Raw genomic sequence first — 19,073 nt, forward strand, 5'->3', positions numbered from 1 at the left:
TATTTGCCTAAGGACCATGTCACTTGTGACCCTAATAGTGCACAGTTTATTATCGTCCTGTTCTACATAATTTATCATTACTGGAATATCGCTGGTATCCTCCTGTGTAAAAACTGAGAGGAAGTATGTGTTAAAAATTCTACACATTTCCTTATCACTGTCAGTGAGCTGACCCGAGGAACTTTTGAGTGGGCCTATCTTGTCCCTGATCTTACTTCTGTATACCTGAAAGAATCCTTTTGGGTTAGTCTTCGATTCTCTTGCAACTTTAACCTCATAATCTCTTTTTGCTTTTCTAATTCCCTTTTTTATTTCTCTCTTTAACTGAATATATCGATTTCTCAATTGCCCCTCTCCTCTTTTGATTTGCCTATATATGCCTCTCTTTTGACCAATCAGATATTTTAATCTATTGTTCATCCATTTAGGATCATTTTTGTTTGATCTGATTTCCCTATTTGGAACATAATTTGACTGAGCAGCTAGAACTATGCCCTGGAAAGCATCATATCGGCAACCATCACCACCTACCTGACCCTTAGTCAGGTCATTCCAGTTCAGCCCACCTAAGTAATTTTTCAGTCCTATGAAATCAGCCAAGCGAAAGTCAGGGACGGAGACTTGATTGCCATTATTAGGGGAATTCCATGATATATTAAAACTGAGTGATTTGTGATCACTTTCCCCAAGCTCATCATTAACCTCAAGATTATTAATTAGTGTTTCCCTACTGGCAAGAACCAAGTCAAGGAGGTTATTTCCCCTAGTTGGCTCTGTCACAAACTGTTTTAAAAAACAATCCTGGATCGTATCAAGAAAGTCACCTGACTCTAAATTTCCTGTCAAATTGCTCCAGTCAGTCTGTCTATAGTTGAAATCTCCCATTAGCACAACATTTTCGTATGTAGATGCCTTACGAATTTCGTCCCATAGAAGTTTACTGCACTCCCTATCAAGATTTGGGGCCCTGTAAATCACACCCAAAATTAGTTTTTCTCGGCCCTCGAGAAGCTGTAACCAAACAGATTCAGTGGCTGACGCTTCTAATTTAATATCTTGTCTAACACAACAATTTAAATTGTCTCTGACATACATCGCTACTCCACCACCTTTCCTGTTGACCCTGTCAGTGTGGAATAATTTATAGCCTTGTATGTGACATTCAGAGGGCATCTCTCTATCTTTCAGATTGAGCCAGGTCTCTGTTATAGCAATAATATCTATGTTTCCTGCACTTGCAATTAATCTTAGCTCATCTATCTTATTTCTTACACTCCTGCTATTAGTATAGTAAACCTTAAGGGAGCTAGTCCCTTGCTGCCCTCTGCTGTCCCCCTTTGTTTGCTGACCTGATCTATTGTCTTTATTTATAACTTCATGCTGAATGCCTTTTATACATTTACTGTTTCCAACCCAAGTGTTGCAACCTGCTTGTTTCCCACACACACCCATACCTCTATCTTCCATCAGTTTAAAATCATAGGCATTTCACCAATGGCCTTCTCAATCGAGTCTGCAAGTGCTACCACCCCAGCCCCAGAGAGATGTACCCCATCCCTTGCATACATATCATGTTTGCCATAAAAGTTGTTCCAGTTGTCAATGAATGGGATTGCAAGTTCCTTGCAGTATCTGTCTAGCCAGCAATTTACACCAATTGCCCTAGACAACCATTCATTTCCTACTCCCCTTCTAGGCAAGATGCTACATATGATTGGGATCCCTCCCTTAGACTTAATGAAATCTATAGCTGACCTGTACTTATCTAGCAGCTCTTCTCTCCTACCCTTCCCAGTATCATTTCCACCAGCACTGAGACAGATAATGGGCTTGCTCCCATTACCTGACATGATATTATCCAGCCTGTTGACAATGTCCCCAACACCAGCTCCAGGGAAGCACACTCTATCTCTCATCTTCTTATTCCTATTACAAAAAGCACGGTCAATGTATCTTACCTGAGAGTCACCAACCACAAGAATGCGCTTACCTCCATTAGCAGGGGCAGTAGTACCCTTACCTTCACTGGCCACTGAAGTACATTCATCCTGAAGAACAGAGAAGCGATTTCCTACCTTCAGATCTTCACTCTTAACTTTCCTTACTCTGATGCGCCTTCCATTACTGTGAACTACTCACCACTTGTAGCAGGTGCTGGGCTGCACCTCACTGCTGGTAGCCGTTGCTGCCTCCCCAACTACAGCCTCCTCACAGCGAGAGACAGACTGCACCTCGCTGCTAGAAGCCTCATTCCCCACAACTCCAGCCACCTCACACTCTCTCCCAGACCCATTGAGGTGGACCTTCAGCCTCCTAATCTCCTCCTGGAGAAGCAAGACCTCCTCCTTCAACTCTCCAACCTCAATTATTCACTCATAAAACGAGTGTCTCTGCATTGTTGTGGGCGTTTTCTTGTATGTGCACAGATGTAACACCTCTTTTGAGCCTTCTTGAAAGCAGTAGCAGGCAGTTTTACCAGGAAGTTATCACCATGCTTCAAACAAGAAGGAAGTTGTTGAAAATTTGGTGGGCGGTCTATTGCAGGTGCTGTTCCTTGGTACTTGAATACTATTTGTCTGATGACAGAAACAGAATTTGCCGTATGGTGGTTTGTTTCTGGTCCTCATCTTATACATATTATAAGGATTCAGCATGGAAATGTCCAGAAGATGGAAAAAGAATTTTATGTACCACTTACAACTCTTCCAAACACAATCAGCAAACCCAATCTGCATGTCACATTTGTCCACTGAATGCATATTGAGGGTGTAGTCCATCACAGCTGCAGGTTTTAGAATGGGTTCATTGCTTTCTCTATGCTGCCTGCCAGTGTCTGCCATTTCATTAGGGTGAACTGATGACTACAGTGTGACATCTCGTTTGTCATGCCACCGAAATGCCATGATGTCATTGGCAGCAAACGCCTGCACCTCACCTCTACGAGTGCCAGCGTCAAACCTGGGCATATGTTTCCGATTTGCACGCACTGTGCCACACACATCTGTCATGTTCAATCGCAAAAAATCACTGAGTGTGGGGCTTGTGTACCAGTTATCTGTATATAATATATGCCCCTTACCAAGATATGGTTCCATCATTGTTCTAACCACATCACCAGAGATACCCAATAACTTCCTGGTATTTTGCAATGTATAACTTCCAGTGTACACAATAATATCCAATACCAGACCACTGTAACAATCACAAAGCACAAACAACTTTATACCAAAGCATTTCCTCTTGCTTGGTATGTACTGCTTGAAAGAGAGTCTTCCTTTGAACAGAATCAAAGACTCGTCAATTACAAGCTTCCTGAAGGGATAAAAATACATATTGAATTTCTCTTTCAGATACACAAACACATGCCTAATCTTATATAACCTGTCGTTTCTGTCAGGCCTGGTTTTGTCTGAGAAGTGAAGCATACGTAACATTAGCACAAATCGATTCACTGGCATTATATCACTGAAACCTGGGGTTGCAATCAGGCGGTCTGTTGACCAGTATGATTTCACACTGTGCTTATACACATGTGGCATAAGCATTATTGTGGCAAAGAAAAGATACATCTCAGCCACAGTTGTCTCCTTCCACTGGTGTAGATGTGATTTTGGTGAAAGTATTGTGTTTGCCATGGTGTACTCGTAGTATGTGTTGCTTTCCATGACAATACTTTCCATCAGGGGTTCGTCAAAGAATAACTCGAAACATTCCAGTTCACTGGCATTGTTCTCAAGTGTACAGGATGGCCGTATTCCACTTTGGCTGTCATCAAACTGGTGGGGATTTGGAACAAAATTGACAGCTTCCTGCCAATCCCAGGTGCGGTCTGCTGGTGGGTACTGGACAATGACAGGTGGTTGTGGAGGTTGTGGTTGTGGAGGCTGGTGTGGTGGGTGGGTGGGGGATGGTGGCCTTTGTTGTAGATCAGCTGAGGCAGCGGCGTGGGTGGCAGCGTGGGTGGCAGCATGGCCCACTGCTGGTGCCTTACGGCCGGTACCACCACCACCATGCACATTTTCCATCCCAATTGCAACACTATCACCGTCATTTTCACTGTGTTTCTGTTGTACAGCCACGGGATGTACTCCGAGATGTACTCCTTCCCCTTGGAATAGCATATGGCACACTACCAGAGCGCATATATCGTCGTATATACTGACGCTTCACTGGGGAATATTGCACTTCACTATCACTACTGGAACTAGTTTGAAGAGCTTGTAGTTCATCTTCACTATCACTATTATCACAAATGCTCACATCTGAGTCTGGGATTTGGGAAAATAGGCATTTCCTCTTTGATTCTGGTACAACTGAGCGTGAACAAGATGGCCCAGCACCAGAGGTGGAAGGCCGAGGGTCGTCTGGGTTTTCCTCACTATTACCGATATTATGGTCATTAGTTCTGGTCAAAACCTCACCAAAACCTTGAAACTCATCTTCACTGGCACTTCCATCTGTATTAGAACTGTCACTGAGGAACAAAAGTGTCCCAGTTCGCCGAGGAGTGAGGAACTTCTTACCACGAGGCATGGTGGACATTGTTTACAAAGATGGTGTTCCCACAATGCACCACTGGGTCCCAGATTTTTTTCCTATTGTGCACACCCACCACACAGACCCATTCTCTCACATCTAGGCCTAACAGCCTTTTCCTGCGAGATTTGATGGCTAGAATTTATGCGTACTAGTACGTCAAAAAACCCTGCGCGTAAGTCGTACTAGTAGGGCCGAAACCCTGAAAGGGTTAAAGGCAACAGGTAAGCCAGATGAATTGAGTAGCATATTATAAAATAAATTATTTTTTTAACATTTTAAAATAAGAAAGATACATCTCATCAGAGAATTTGTTAATGCTGCTGTTGCTTATGGATCATTTCAATATGTAGAGATGTTAAGTAGCCAAAATATTTGATAATTCTGCATATGTAGTACCATACTTATGTCAGTTTTGCTATGGTATGTGCAGATACTGTGCTGTGCAAGAAAGGATTACTTCAATTGAGAGGGACCTTGGGTAACAGTGAAGAGAATCTTTTTGACATCAACAGTTTAATTTTTAATCTCTGCTGATTATTTTATCATGGTATGATAGTATTTCCATGGGAAAGTGGAAAAGAATTCTTCCTCCGTAAGCTATGCATGCATGTTATGAGGTGATTAAAATGCCAGGTGCAAGGGGCTAGTAACCCCTTCTCCAAGATAAATTACTAAATTTAAAGAGAGAAACATTCATTTTTCTTTTTGGGCCACCCTGCCTCGGTGGGATATGGCCGATTTGTTCAAAGAAGAATACATTTTTTATGGCCATGAGTGCAGAGCAACCTGTGCAGTCGAAGTTCTTTGAAAATGTCACAGCTACTACTGCTGAAATTGAGGACTGAACAATTGGGAAATTAAATTAAATCTCTTACATTTGCAGATTCTGGTGGAGACATGGATATTATTGTTACTTCAGACAAAGAAATCAAAGTTGGGGCAGTTAGGGAAGCTTTCCAGTTTATTTTTGGAAAGGCAACAGTGAGGTTAGTGATTCTTAGTTTTTTTTTTTACTAGAATTGCTCTCCCAGTGTTTAAATTTACATGCAATAAAGTTTATGAAGAGTATTTTTTCAAGATAAAAATTTTGATACTATACATCTAAAGTGAAAATGCACTTACCTAAAATACATTAGAATGTGACTATCATTATGTGAGCAACATCCTCTTAGTTTAGTGGGAGACAACCCTGTTTAGTGGGAGACAACACTGTTTAACAAGAGAACATTTTTAATATGCCTCGTTTCTTCATTAAGGAGCATGTCTGCTGATACTTGTTGTACAAAAATGTGAAAACTCTAGAAAAGGACATTATGATACTTCATTCATAATTCTTTCTTCACCTATACAAAAAAACAAACCACTAAACATGAATGATAATTTTGGAAACCTGTTACTTGACTGATATTTTGGCACTCCCCCAACGTAATTTTTATTTTTTTATGCAGTATAAATACGGCCTCTCCTCACTTGGCGACGTACTAATTTACCGACCACTCGGTCTTATGACCAACATGCAAACCTAAATAATGTATACAAGAGCTGATTTCCTCTATTATGTTTATTAAAGTATACTACAGTAAACTACTGTATGAACAGTAGAATCAGAGGTCACTGTCAGGACCTCTGATTCTAAACTCTCGTTCTGTTTAAAAAAAAAAAAAAATTCTCACCAAAATCTTCAGAATATTTTTGTAAGCGTTGTAAAACCAAAAAAAAAAAAATTTTGCAATCATTACTTACCGAGTTAGAGAGGTGAGAGGTTCACAGAGTGAACTGCTTATGGCAACATCTGTGACTGCTGGTCACTAATATTATTTTTATTGTACTTTTTTTTTTATTTTTTCAAGTAACTTTTGTGGCCTGTGAGACCAATATAATGTATGTATGTATGTATGTATGTGTATATGTGTATATGTGTATATATATATATATATATATGTATATATATTATATTTATATATATATTATATTTATATATATATTATATTTATATATATATTATATTTATATATATATTATATTTATATATATATAGTAGGTTGGTAGACAGCAACCACCCAGGGAGGTACTACCGTCCTGCCAAGTGAGTGTAAAACGAAGCCTGTGATTGTTTTACATGATGGTAGGATTGCTGATGTCTTTTGTCTGTCTCATAAATATGCAAGATTACAGGCATGTCTTGCTACTTCTACTTACACTTAGGTCACACTACACATACATGTACACATTTATTTATACACACTCATCTGAGTTTTCTTTGATTTTATCTTAATAGTTCTTGGTCTTATTAATTTTCCTTTTATATCCATGGGGAAGTGGAATAAGAATCTTTCCTCCGTAAGCCATGCGTGTTGTAAAAGTCAACTAAAATGCCGGGAACAATGGGCTAGTAACCCCTTTTCCTGTAAAGATTACTAAAAAGAATAAGAAGAAGAAAATTGTCAAAGTGGGAAGTCTGAATGTGCGTGGATGTTGTGCAGATAAGAAAGAGATGATTGTGGATGTTATGAATGAGAAGAAGCTGGATGTCCTGGCTTTAAGTGAAACAAAGCTGAAGGGGGTGGGAGAGTTTCAGTGGAGAGGAATAAATGGGATTAGGTCAGGGGTTTCAAATAGAGTTAGAGCTAAAGAAGGAGTAGCAATAATGTTGAAGGATAAGCTATGGCAGGAAAAGAGGGACTATAAATCTATTAATTCAAGGATTATGTGGAGTAAAATAAAGATTGGATGTGAAAAGTGGGTTATAATAAGCGTGTATGCACCTGGAGAAGAGAGAAGTGTAGAGGAGAGAGAGAGATTTTGGGAAATGTTGAGTGAATGCGTGGGGAGTTTTGAATCAAGTGTGAGAGTAATGGTGGTTGGGGATTTCAATGCTAAAGTGGGTAAAAATGTTATGGAAGTAGTAGTAGGTAAATTTGGGGTGCCAAGGGTAAATGTAAATGGGGAGCCTTTAATTGAGCTATGTGTAGAAAGAAATTTGGTAATAAGTAATACATATTTTATGAAAAAGAGGATAAATAAATATACAAGGTATGATGTAGCACATAATGAAAGTAGTTTATTAGATTATGTATTGGTGGATAAAAGGTTGATGGGTAGGCTCCAGGATGTACATGTTTATAGAGGGGCAACTGATATATCGGATCATTATTTAGTTGTAGCTACAGTTAGAGTAAGAGGTAGATGGGAAAAGAGGAAGGTGGCAACAACAAGTAAGAGGGAGGTGAAAGTGTATAAACTAAGGGAGGAGGAAGTTCGGGTGAGATATAAGCGACTATTGGCAGAAAGGTGGGCTAGTGCAAAGATGAGTAGTGGGGGGGTTGAAGAGGGTTGGAATAGTTTTAAAAATGCAGTATTAGAATGTGGGGCAGAAGTTTGTGGTTATAGGAGGGTGGGGGCAGGAGGAAAGAGGAGTGATTGGTGGAATGATGAAGTAAAGGGTGTGATAAAAGAGAAAAAGGTAGCTTATGAGAGGTTTTTACAAAGCAGAAGTGTTATAAGAAGAGCAGAGTATATGGAGAGTAAAAGAAAGGTAAAGAGAGTGGTGAGAGAGTGCAAAAGGAGAGCAGATGATAGAGTGGGAGAGGCATTGTCAAGAAATTTTAATGAAAATAAGAAAAAATTTTGGAGTGAGTTAAACAAGTTAAGAAAGCCTAGGGAAAATATGGATTTGTCAATTAAAAACAGAGTAGGGGAGTTAGTAGATGGGGAGATGGAGGTATTGGGTAGATGGCGAGAATATTTTGAGGAACTTTTAAATGTTAAGGAAGAAACAGAGGCAGTAATTTCATGCACTGGTCAGGGAGGTATACCATCTTTTAGGAGTGAAGAAGAGCAGAATGTAAGTGTGGGGGAGGTACGTGAGGCATTACGTAAAATGAAAGGGGGTAAAGCAGCTGGAACTGATGGGATCATGACAGAAATGTTAAAAGCAGGGGGGGATATAGTGTTGGAGTGGTTGGTACTTTTGTTTAATAAATGTATGAAAGAGGGGAAGGTACCTAGGGATTGGCAGAGAGCATGTATAGTCCCTTTATATAAAGGGAAAGGGGACAAAAGAGACTGTAAAAATTATAGAGGAATAAGCTTACTGAGTATACCAGGAAAAGTGTACAGTAGGGTTATAATTGAAAGAATTAGAGGTAAGACAGAATGTAGGATTGCGGATGAGCAAGGAGGTTTTAGAGTGGGTAGGGGATGTGTAGATCAGGTGTTTACATTGAAGCATATATGTGAACAGTATTTAGATAAAGATAGGGAAGTTTTTATTGCATTTATGGATTTAGAAAAGGCATATGATAGAGTGGATAGAGGAGCAATGTGGCAGATGTTGAAAGTATATGGAATAGGTGGTAAGTTATTAAATGCTGTAAAGAGTTTTTATGAGGATAGTGAGGCTCAGGTTAGGGTGTGTAGAAGAGAGGGAGACTACTTCCCGGTAAAAGTAGGTCTTAGACAGGGATGTGTAATGTCACCATGGTTGTTTAATATATTTATAGATGGGGTTGTAAAGGAAGTAAATGCTAGGGTGTTTGGGAGAGGGGTGGGATTAAATTATGGGGAATCAAATTCAAAATGGGAATTGACACAGTTACTTTTTGCTGATGATACTGTGCTTATGGGAGATTCTAAAGAAAAATTGCAAAGGTTAGTGGATGAGTTTGGGAATGTGTGTAAAGGTAGAAAGTTGAAAGTGAACATAGAAAAGAGTAAGGTGATGAGGGTGTCAAATGATTTAGATAAAGAAAAATTGGATATCAAATTGGGGAGGAGGAGTATGGAAGAAGTGAATGTTTTCAGATACTTGGGAGTTGACGTGTCGGCGGATGGATTCATGAAGGATGAGGTTAATCATAGAATTGATGAGGGAAAAAAGGTGAGTGGTGCGTTGAGGTATATGTGGAGTCAAAAAACGTTATCTATGGAGGCAAAGAAGGGAATGTATGAAAGTATAGTAGTACCAACACTCTTATATGGGTGTGAAGCTTGGGTGGTAAATGCAGCAGCGAGGAGATGGTTGGAGGCAGTGGAGATGTCCTGTTTAAGGGCAATGTGTGGTGTAAATATTATGCAGAAAATTCGGAGTGTGGAAATTAGGAGGAGGTGTGGAGTTAATAAAAGTATTAGTCAGAGGGCAGAAGAGGGGTTGTTGAGGTGGTTTGGTCATTTAGAGAGAATGGATCAAAGTAGAATGACATGGAAAGCATATAAATCTATAGGGGAAGGAAGGCGGGGTAGGGGTCGTCCTCGAAAGGGTTGGAGAGAGGGGGTAAAGGAGGTTTTGTGGGTAAGGGGCTTGGACTTCCAGCAAGCGTGCGTGAGCGTGTTAGATAGGAGTGAATGGAGACGAATGGTACTTGGGACCTGACGATCTGTTGGAGTGTGAGCAGGGTAATATTTAGTGAAGGGATTCAGGGAAACCGGTTATTTTCATATAGTCGGACTTGAGTCCTGGAAATAGGAAGTACAATGCCTGCACTTTAAAGGAGGGGTTTGGGATATTGGCAGTTTGGAGGGATATGTTGTGTATCTTTATATGTGTATGCTTCTAGACTGTTGTATTCTGAGCACCTCTGCAAAATCAGTGATAATGTGCGAGTGTGGTGAAAGTGTTGAATGATGATGAAAGTAGTTTCTTTTTGGGGATTTTCTTTCTTTTTTGGGTCACCCTGCCTCGGTGGGAGACGGCCGACTTGTTGAAAAAAAAAAAAAAAAAAAAAAAAAAAAATTATATATATACATACATACATACATACATGCATACAGTGGAACCTCAAAAATCGAACTTAATCCGTTCCAGGAGCTAGTTCTAAATTTGAAAAGTCTGAAATTCGAAGCAATATTTCCCATAAGAAATAATGGAAATACAATTAATCCGTTCCAGAAACCCAAAAATATTCACACAAAAAATACATTTTATAGAGATTAATTACAGTTTTACATACAACAAATACTATAGTTTTTAATTATGTATAGTAATACATATAAAATAACATTTTTACTTACCTTTATTGAAGATTGGTGATGGCATCTGGAAGATAGGGAGTTGGGGCTAGTGTTTGGAAGGAGAATCCTCCTCCATGAGGACTTCAGGTAAAGCCCTCTCTGGGGTTACTTCCCTTCTCTGTCTTTTAATGCCACTAGGACCAGCTTGAGAGTCACTGGACCCCGTCTCGCAAAATAACTGTCCACAGTCCTCTGTTTCTGGCGCCTCTTTAACATTTCCCTAAAATGGGACATGGTTCTGTCACTGAACTTGTTGCAAAGATGGCTTGTTTCAGCTTGCTCAGGGTGTTACTTCTGCATAAACATTTGGACATCATTCCACTTGGCACAAATCTCCTTAATCTTTGAAGAAGGCACCTCATCCACTCCACTCCACCTTTAGCAACATCAGCTTCCTTGATTTGTTCTTTCTTTGACAGGATAGAACCTATGGTCGACTTGTTTTTCCCATACATCCTGGCAAGCTCAACAAGTCTCACACCACTCTCATACTTCTGTATTATTTCTTTCTTCACATCTTTGGTGTTTCTCACTTTCTTTACCACAGGGGTACCACTAGCAAGTTTCTTTGGGCCCATGGCAGCTTATATCACAGTCCCACAAGCACTAAACAACGAAATAATCGTAAAATGCGTGAATGAGTGCGCAGGTTAGTGTTCACTCAAGCATAAACAAAGCTAGACTGCTGACGGTGCCTGCGCGGGGACGTGGACAGAGTGGGCGGCAGACAGGTCCCGTACCCGGCAGTCTGAAAATAGGGACACGTTTGATAATAGGGATACAGTTTGTCCGAAAAAATGGTCCTATTTTCAAAATGTTCAATATGTGATACGTTCGATTTTTGAGGTTCCACTGTACATGTATTTATATATATACTCGTTGTATGCAAGACAATAACTGCACACACATTATCATGATATTGCTGACATAACATGTTTACACAAACCCACACTGCATTCCTCACCACCCATGCTGTCTTTCCCACCACCCATGTGGAAATAAGTCACTTTGTCTGATTTTTCTGGTGGAAGGTGGAAGGTTGATGGTTGTCTGGGTTTTCAGTACTATTTCTGGTATCCTGGGCATTGCTTTCTGTCACAAACTCCTCAAAAACCATAAGATTCATCTTGACTGACACTTCAGTCTGTGTTAGAACTTGAGAAGAAAAAAGTCCCAGTTCGCCAGAGAGCGAGGTATTCCTTACCGCAAGGCTGGGTGACCAAGGTGTACTGAATTAGCACTCCCACAGTGCAATGAAGCTTCCCCAATTTTTTTTATACTGTGCAAACTAACGATGTAGACCCATTCTCTCACATGTAGGCCTACCAGCTTTCTCCCGCTAGATTTGACCTGCTAGAATTTTGGAATGTTAATACGTCACCAACACTGACTTTTAAGACGTATCTATATGGCACCAACAGTGAAAGGGTTAAAAATATACCAGAAATGTTATAAATAGTTTAAAAGTGACATAAAAAAATATCTAAAGATAGTTGACACAAACCAACTATCAGTATAATATGCTCTTTGCTAATGACCAATTCGCTTACCCACCTACTCTTAGGAACGGAACCCAGTCAAGTGAGGAGAGGTTGTAATGTAGTTTACATATAATAAATCATTGATAGGCACAAAAGAAAGCACTAATTATGCAATGCATTTCGAGCAAACAGATCCTAATACTTAAATGTTACATAAGATTTAGACTATTAATCATAACATTTGTATTCACATACAGTTTGCCCAAACTTTCGAAGAGAATAAGTCAGCATGCTTTCATTGTTTACATTATAGGAAATGAAAGTAATGTACGGTAATTTTGAAGTATTTTTTTTATAAATTTACAGTGGCATGGCAGCTCAAGCAGAGGGAGTAGCTGCTCAGCCAGTTGGATTTGAGGCTGCACTTGAGTCTGCTGAACAACGTATTAACTTTCTCAGGTCTTCAGGACGTGTACATCCACAGCAGCCTCTTGTATCAGTAGAGAACTTTATTGTTGAATGTACACCTGATTGGTAAGATATGTAAAATATTACAAGTTATCATATGAATTTTTTTAGCATTTCACAATCTTGGTAGATTATCCTTTAGATTAATACCATATATTTTTATATATGTAGTTTGTTTTAAGACACTATGTTTATCTATGAATGAATCAATGTATTTTTTATGTATAAAAGCAGTTAAAGTTATTTAAGTTTGTAAATAAAATTTAGAGAGGGTGTAGGCGTTACCAAAAATATAGTTCAGAGGACTGTGGAGGGGTCATTGTAGTGATTTGAGTATTTAAAGAGAATGGAGAAAAATAGGATGACTACTAGAGTATAAATCTGAGGTGGAGGAAGGGAGGGGTAGGGGTCATAACAGAAAAGGTTACAGGAAGAGGGTAAATCGAACACTGATGGGCTTGTGTGAGCACATTAAATCAAAGTGTGTAGACAAGTGGTTTGATGTGATGTTGAATGTATGCAAAGTAATTGTTATGAGGAGAATCAGGTACACCAATTCAGACCCCGAGTCCTGGAGGTGGGAAACAGTTCTGCACTATGGAGGGGTATAGATGATGTAGTTTGCAGGGCCATGTGTTGTCACTATGCTTCTGGCAAGAGAGCATTTGAACAAATGATGGTGAATGTTTCTTCTTTCATGGGGGGGGGGGTCACTATACTTTGGTGGGAGATAGCCAATGCATTAACCCTTTCAGGGTTTCGGCCGTACTAGTACGGCTTACGCACCAGAGTATTTGACGTACTAGTACGCCTAAATTCTAGCGCCCTCAAATCTAATGAGAGAAAGCTGGTAGGCCTACATATGAAAGAATGGGTCTATGTGATCAGTGTGTGCAGTATAAAAAAAAATCCTGCAGCACACAGTGCGTAATGAGAAAAGAAAACTGACCGTGTTTTTGGATTAAAACAGCGACTTTGCACTGTATTTTCGTATGGTATTTATTGTTGTATTCTAGTTTTCCTGGTCTCATTTTATAGAATGGAAGACATATTACAGAAATTGAGATGATTTTGACTGGGTTTACAATGAAAAGTACAGTCCTTGAAATTGAGCTCAAAGTAGCAGAAATGTTCGATTTTTACCAAAGTTCAAAAGTAAACAAATCTTGCTATGTGTCCAATACACGTCAACTGGCGAGTCTAATATTCTTTCACAAGTGCGCTGATATTATTTATACCATTTCTACACTAATGCAGTAGTCTGCATAACAGTATATCTTCTATTTTTTTGTGAGAATAAAAATTCAAAGTGGAAAGCAAAAGAATGTAAGAGGGGCATGGGGACGTGACTAATGAAAAGAGGAAATGTTATTTTAGTGCCAGGAATGTCTTTCTTGTTTATTCTGGACCCTATTCGGTAATTGGCATATTTTGAAATTTGTGTGAAATTGGCAAAATTGCTAAATTCTGACCACTGTATTGGATAGTTTAAATCGGTAAATGCGTGGTTTCTTGTACTCATTTGATAGAAAAAATGGAGTTCTAGCAAAATAGTTATGATTTTTGTTGACTAGTACATTGGAATTGGCCGAAAATAGGGCTCAAAGTGGGCAAAATTGCCGATGCGTAAACATTGTCGAGACCGCTAACTTTGCGAGAGCATAATTCTTTAAGTTTTCCATCAAATTTTGTACTTTTGGTGTCATTATGATCGAGAAAAGATTCTCTATCTTTTCATAAGAAATTTTTTTTTTTTTTTTTTTGAAATTTGGGCGACCCTGAGAACAAGTCTCTGAGAGGGCCTGTTGAACCTGAAAGGGTTAAACAAAGCAAAATTGCTGGATTTTTATGATATTTCTTGAACATGTGGATCAGTTGTAGTAAACTTTGACATGGCGCTTGTTAGGTGATACAATGAGTCATTTTGACCTTTGAGAAATTTTTCATTGAGAAATAATAATGCATCGTAACCACATCACCCATCAACAAACTGCCTCATCACCCAATAAAGGTCAGAATTTTATTAATGTTGCCAAGTTCTTCATTCATGCCCTTTGGAAACAAGGCTGATTCCCCAGGAATTGGATTCTTCATCATTATTACAGTATATTTTTCAAAAGCTGGAAATCATTAAAGGCTGTCTTTAGTAATACCTTTATTGTCATAAAAGGGATAATGCTAAGGTTTTGATAGCATGGGCAGCTTCATTATATATAAGGTAGGAATTTGTATTTTTTTTTTTCATATTCCCTTTATTTAAGCTTTTCTTTGGCTAAAGAACTTTTAAAGTCTCAAAGAGAATCTGAATTTTTAACAAACATTATTAAGTGGTACGGATCCCTCAATAAAATCACACTGCTACTATTGTTAATTTCGTACTGTACTAGTAGCTATCAAACAGCTTTTCTCAAGCATAGTCTCTGTTTAGAAACAGACATCTGTCTTATGTCATTTTCAAATTTTGTCCTTTTTATGAGACCTTCTGTTTTTCAAAAACAATGGCTAGTCAGGCCTACAGTATTACTGTAGGTTTAAGCCATCATTTGATTTTTAAAAACTCCCACTACACTCTTAGCTTATGCTTATTAATCATTTTGTATTCTTACACTGTTGTCACACCAGATTGGTGGTGTCTTAGAATGTTTTTCTGCAAGAATGTTGGTTTGATGTACAATTAAGAAATGTGAGCATTCATAATGTCATCATACATCAGCTGGTAAGGTGAGTGTGATGACAATGATGATTCTCAGGTAAAGTATTATTTTTTTTTTTTTTTTTTTTTTAACATTGGCTGTCTCCTACTAAGGCAGGGTGACCCAAAAGAAGAAGAAATGTTTTCAGAAAGTTTTTCTTCTGTTTACATTTAGTAATTTATACAGAAGGGGTTACTAGCCCCTTGCTCCTTTGTTTTTTTTTTTTTTTTAACATGACCAGGCCACTTGGGTGTTGAGCTTTGAAACCCTCTCCAGGTATGTACTGGCCATCTCCCACCAAGGCAGGGTGACAAAAAAAAAAAAAAAACTTTCACCATCATTCACACTATCACTGTCTTGCCAGAGGCATGCAGATATGATGGTTTATATGTCACTCAACAGCAAATATCCCAACCCCCTCCTTTAGAGTGCAGGCACTGTACTTCCCAGCTCCAGGACTCAAGTATGGCTAGCCAGTTCCCCTGAATCCCTTGACATAAAATTACCCTGCTCACACTCCAACAGTTCGTCATGACCCAAAAACCACTCGTCTCCACTCACTTCTAACATGCTCACACATGCCTGTGAATCAAAGTGCCAAATAATGTTGTTAAAGGTTTAAGTTTTGTCATAGCATGAGGTTCTTGCATAAAAAAACAGAATGCATCATGAGCCTCAAAACTTCATTATCCAGTTTGTCGGATACCATTAAAGCTTTTGGCACTGTGTAACTGTTTTACACAGTCTAAAGGGTTGCTCAATTACAAGAAGGACCTGTACCCTTTGTAGTCTTCTTCAAACATAAATAGCTGATATGATCTCCAAAGAAACATCTCTTGAGATTTACTATGCTCATCTCTAGTTGTCTTTTCAGCATGTTGGAATGCAAATATATCTTATGCTTGATCATTTTGTTTCTTGCCAAGGTGGGGTTTCTTGAGGTTGAAAACTTCTCTCCATTGGTTGATTTGATGTAGATGAATAATGCAGTCAGATTTAACATTTAATTGCTGAGTAACAAATGCATGTAGCTTGCTGCTGCCAGACTGTTTTGCAAATCTTGCACAATTCTAAATTTGTTCACATCTCTGACATGCTCCTATGGAAACTCTCGAGTAAGAAACATTTTGTCAGCTTACCAGGTTTCATCAGACACACACACAAGTGACTGCAATCCCTCAGCCTTCATGGAAGACACAGTCTTGTAGAGACTGACCATCTTCCATATAGGGTGAGGGACTGATCACCACAAACTACCTTTCCATTTCTTCAGAATCCAGGATTGTAATCACATCTGTAAATGAATGTTGAAGCTTGCTGAGCAGGTAAAAGGGTTCTTCAGTGAAGATGCACAAGTATTTCACATGTGTCTTATTCAGTAGTTTGTCAGCATTGTTTTTTTTTTTAATGCACCAGCCATATCCCACTGAGGCGGGGTGGCCCAAAAAGAAGTAAAGTTTCTCTTTTTAAATTTAGTAATGTATACAGGAAAAGGGGTTACTAGCCCCTTGCTCCTGGCATTGTAGTCGCCTCTTATGACACGCATGGCTCACGGAGGAAGAATTCTGTTCCACTTCCCCATGGAGTTAGCATTGTATACCAATCAAATGATTCTTAAGTACTTTTCATCCTTTCTGGGACTACCTCTCCATCCACCAAAAAAAAGAAATGGGATGAAGAGGGTAATTATTTAATCAGCCTCTCCTCACTTACCGATGTACTCGTTTACCGATGACTTGGACTTACGACGGGCTCTCTGACCAGTATGCATACCTAAATACTGTATAGAGCTGATTTCTTCTATTCTGTTTATTACAGTATACAGTACACTACTGTATAAACATTTAAAAATATACCATAAATGTTATAAATGATGCAAAGGTGACATTAAAATAATATCAAAGATGGTTGACATACCCACTATCATTATAGTATGCTCAGTATGCTCCTCACTTAGTGACAAATTGGTTTACCAACGTGGTCTTAGGAACAGAACTCTGTTGTTAAGTGAGAAGAGGCTGTACAGTAAAGTTAAAAATAAAAAGTCACAATACCATGGATGGAACAATTCACATCTTTAGCCACACTTGTGAGTGGAAACTTATGTCATTTCAGTCCATCCTGAATCACTGTCAAGTCACAGTCAAGTCACCACTGTGACTTGACTTGACAAGGTTTAGGATGGACCGAACATCTTAATAAGTTTCCTCTTATTATGGGATATCTGTGAACAGTATGGAAGAAGTGAATGTTTTCAGATATTTGGGAGTTGACGTGTCGGTGGATGGATTTATGAAGGATGAGGTTAATCATAGAATTGATGAGGGAAAAAAGGTGAGTGGTGCATTGAGGTATATGTGGAGTCAAAAAACGTTATCTATGGAGGCAAAGAAGGGAATGTATGAAAGTATAGTAGTACCAACACTCTTATATGGGTGTAAAGCTTGGGTTGTGAATGCAGCAGCGAGGAGGTGGTTGGAGGCAGTGGAGATGTCCTGTCTAAGGGCAATGTGCGGTGTAAATATTATGCAGAAAATTCAGAGTGTGGAAATTAGGAGAAGGTGTGGAGTTAATAAAAGTATTAGTCAGAGGGCTGAAGAGGGGTTGTTGAGGTGGTTTGGTCATTTAGAGAGAATGGATCAAAGTAGAATGACATAGAAAGCATATAAATCTATAGGGGAAGGAAAGAGGGGTAGGGGTCGTCCTCGAAAGGGTTGGAAAGAGGGGGTAAAAGAGGTTTTGTGGGCGAGGGGCTTGGACTTCCAGCAGGAGAATGAATCAAAATAGAATGACATGGAGAGCATTTAAATCTGCAGGAGAAGGAAGGCAGGGTAGGGGTCGTCCTCAAAAAGGTTGGAAGGAAGGGGTAAGGGAGGTTTTGTGGGTGAGGAGCTTGGACTTCCAGCAGGCGTGCATGAGCGTGTTCGATAGGAGTGAATGGAGACGAATAGTATTTGGGACCTGACGATCTGTTTGAGTGTGAGCAGGGTAATATTTAGTGAAGGGATTCAGGGAAACCGGTTATTTTTATATAGCCGGACTTGAGTCCTGGAAATTGGGAAGTACAATGCCTGCACTATAAAGGAGGGGTTTGGGATATTAGCAGTTTGGAGGGATATGTTGTGTATCTTTATACGTATATGCTTCTAAACTGTTGTGTTCTGAGCACCTCTGCAAAAACAGTGATAATGTGTGAGTGAGGTGAAAGTGTTGAATGATGATGAAAGTATTTTCTTTTTGGGGATTTTCTTTCTTTTTTGGGTCACCCTGCCTCGGTGGGAGACGGCCGACTTGTTGAAAAAAAAAAAAATCTGTGAACAGTGTATTAATTCAGATGATGTCTCCAACAGCTGGTTTGATCTTGGTTTTCTACTCTTGGATGACCCAGGAGAGGACATTGTCCTACAGACTTACACACAGGTGAGAAAGTGTTAAATTCATTTTTTTGTATATTTACTTAATAAAAATTTGATCTATTAGTAAAGATGAAGAGTCTCTCAATAAAATTGAAAATTAATGTTTACTGTGTTGGAAGAATTGTTAAGCTATTTGTGTAATATCCTGAAACCTTGTACAATCGATTTTCTGGAATTTGCATACTTTGTATTCCGTATGATTTGATCATACAAAGTTTTTACCAAATGCCATTTTGAAAATAGCTTCAATTTTTCAATTCTTTTCTTAGTGCCCATTGTCTTTTTTTTTTTTTTTTTTTTTTTTTTTATGCTCAACCTTAAATTAAAATATAACCCTCAGTTTGCTTTAACCCTTTGAGGGTTTTCGTCGTACTAGTACGTCTTACGCGTAGGGGTTTTTGACGTACTAGTACTCATAAATTCTAGCGGCCTCAAATCTAGTGGGAGAAAGCTGGTAGGCCTTCATA

General features: G+C 39.0%; 1 protein-coding gene across 2 annotated transcripts in view; it reads left to right on the plus strand.

Annotated features, from left to right (window-relative positions):
* Window positions 1-19,073, plus strand: part of LOC128704150 (protein PRRC1) — a 58,737-nt gene that overhangs the window by 27,945 nt on the left and 11,719 nt on the right. For both annotated transcript variants that reach the window (XM_053799215.2, XM_053799213.2), the window contains 3 exons: window positions 5,423-5,525; window positions 12,396-12,563; window positions 18,541-18,610. In XM_053799215.2, coding sequence (XP_053655190.1) covers window positions 5,423-5,525; window positions 12,396-12,563; window positions 18,541-18,610 — 341 coding nt within the window. The remainder of the gene's footprint in view (window positions 1-5,422; window positions 5,526-12,395; window positions 12,564-18,540; window positions 18,611-19,073) is intronic.

Source organism: Cherax quadricarinatus, chromosome 66, assembly GCF_038502225.1.
Source record: "Cherax quadricarinatus isolate ZL_2023a chromosome 66, ASM3850222v1, whole genome shotgun sequence".
Lineage (NCBI taxonomy): Eukaryota > Metazoa > Arthropoda > Malacostraca > Decapoda > Parastacidae > Cherax > Cherax quadricarinatus.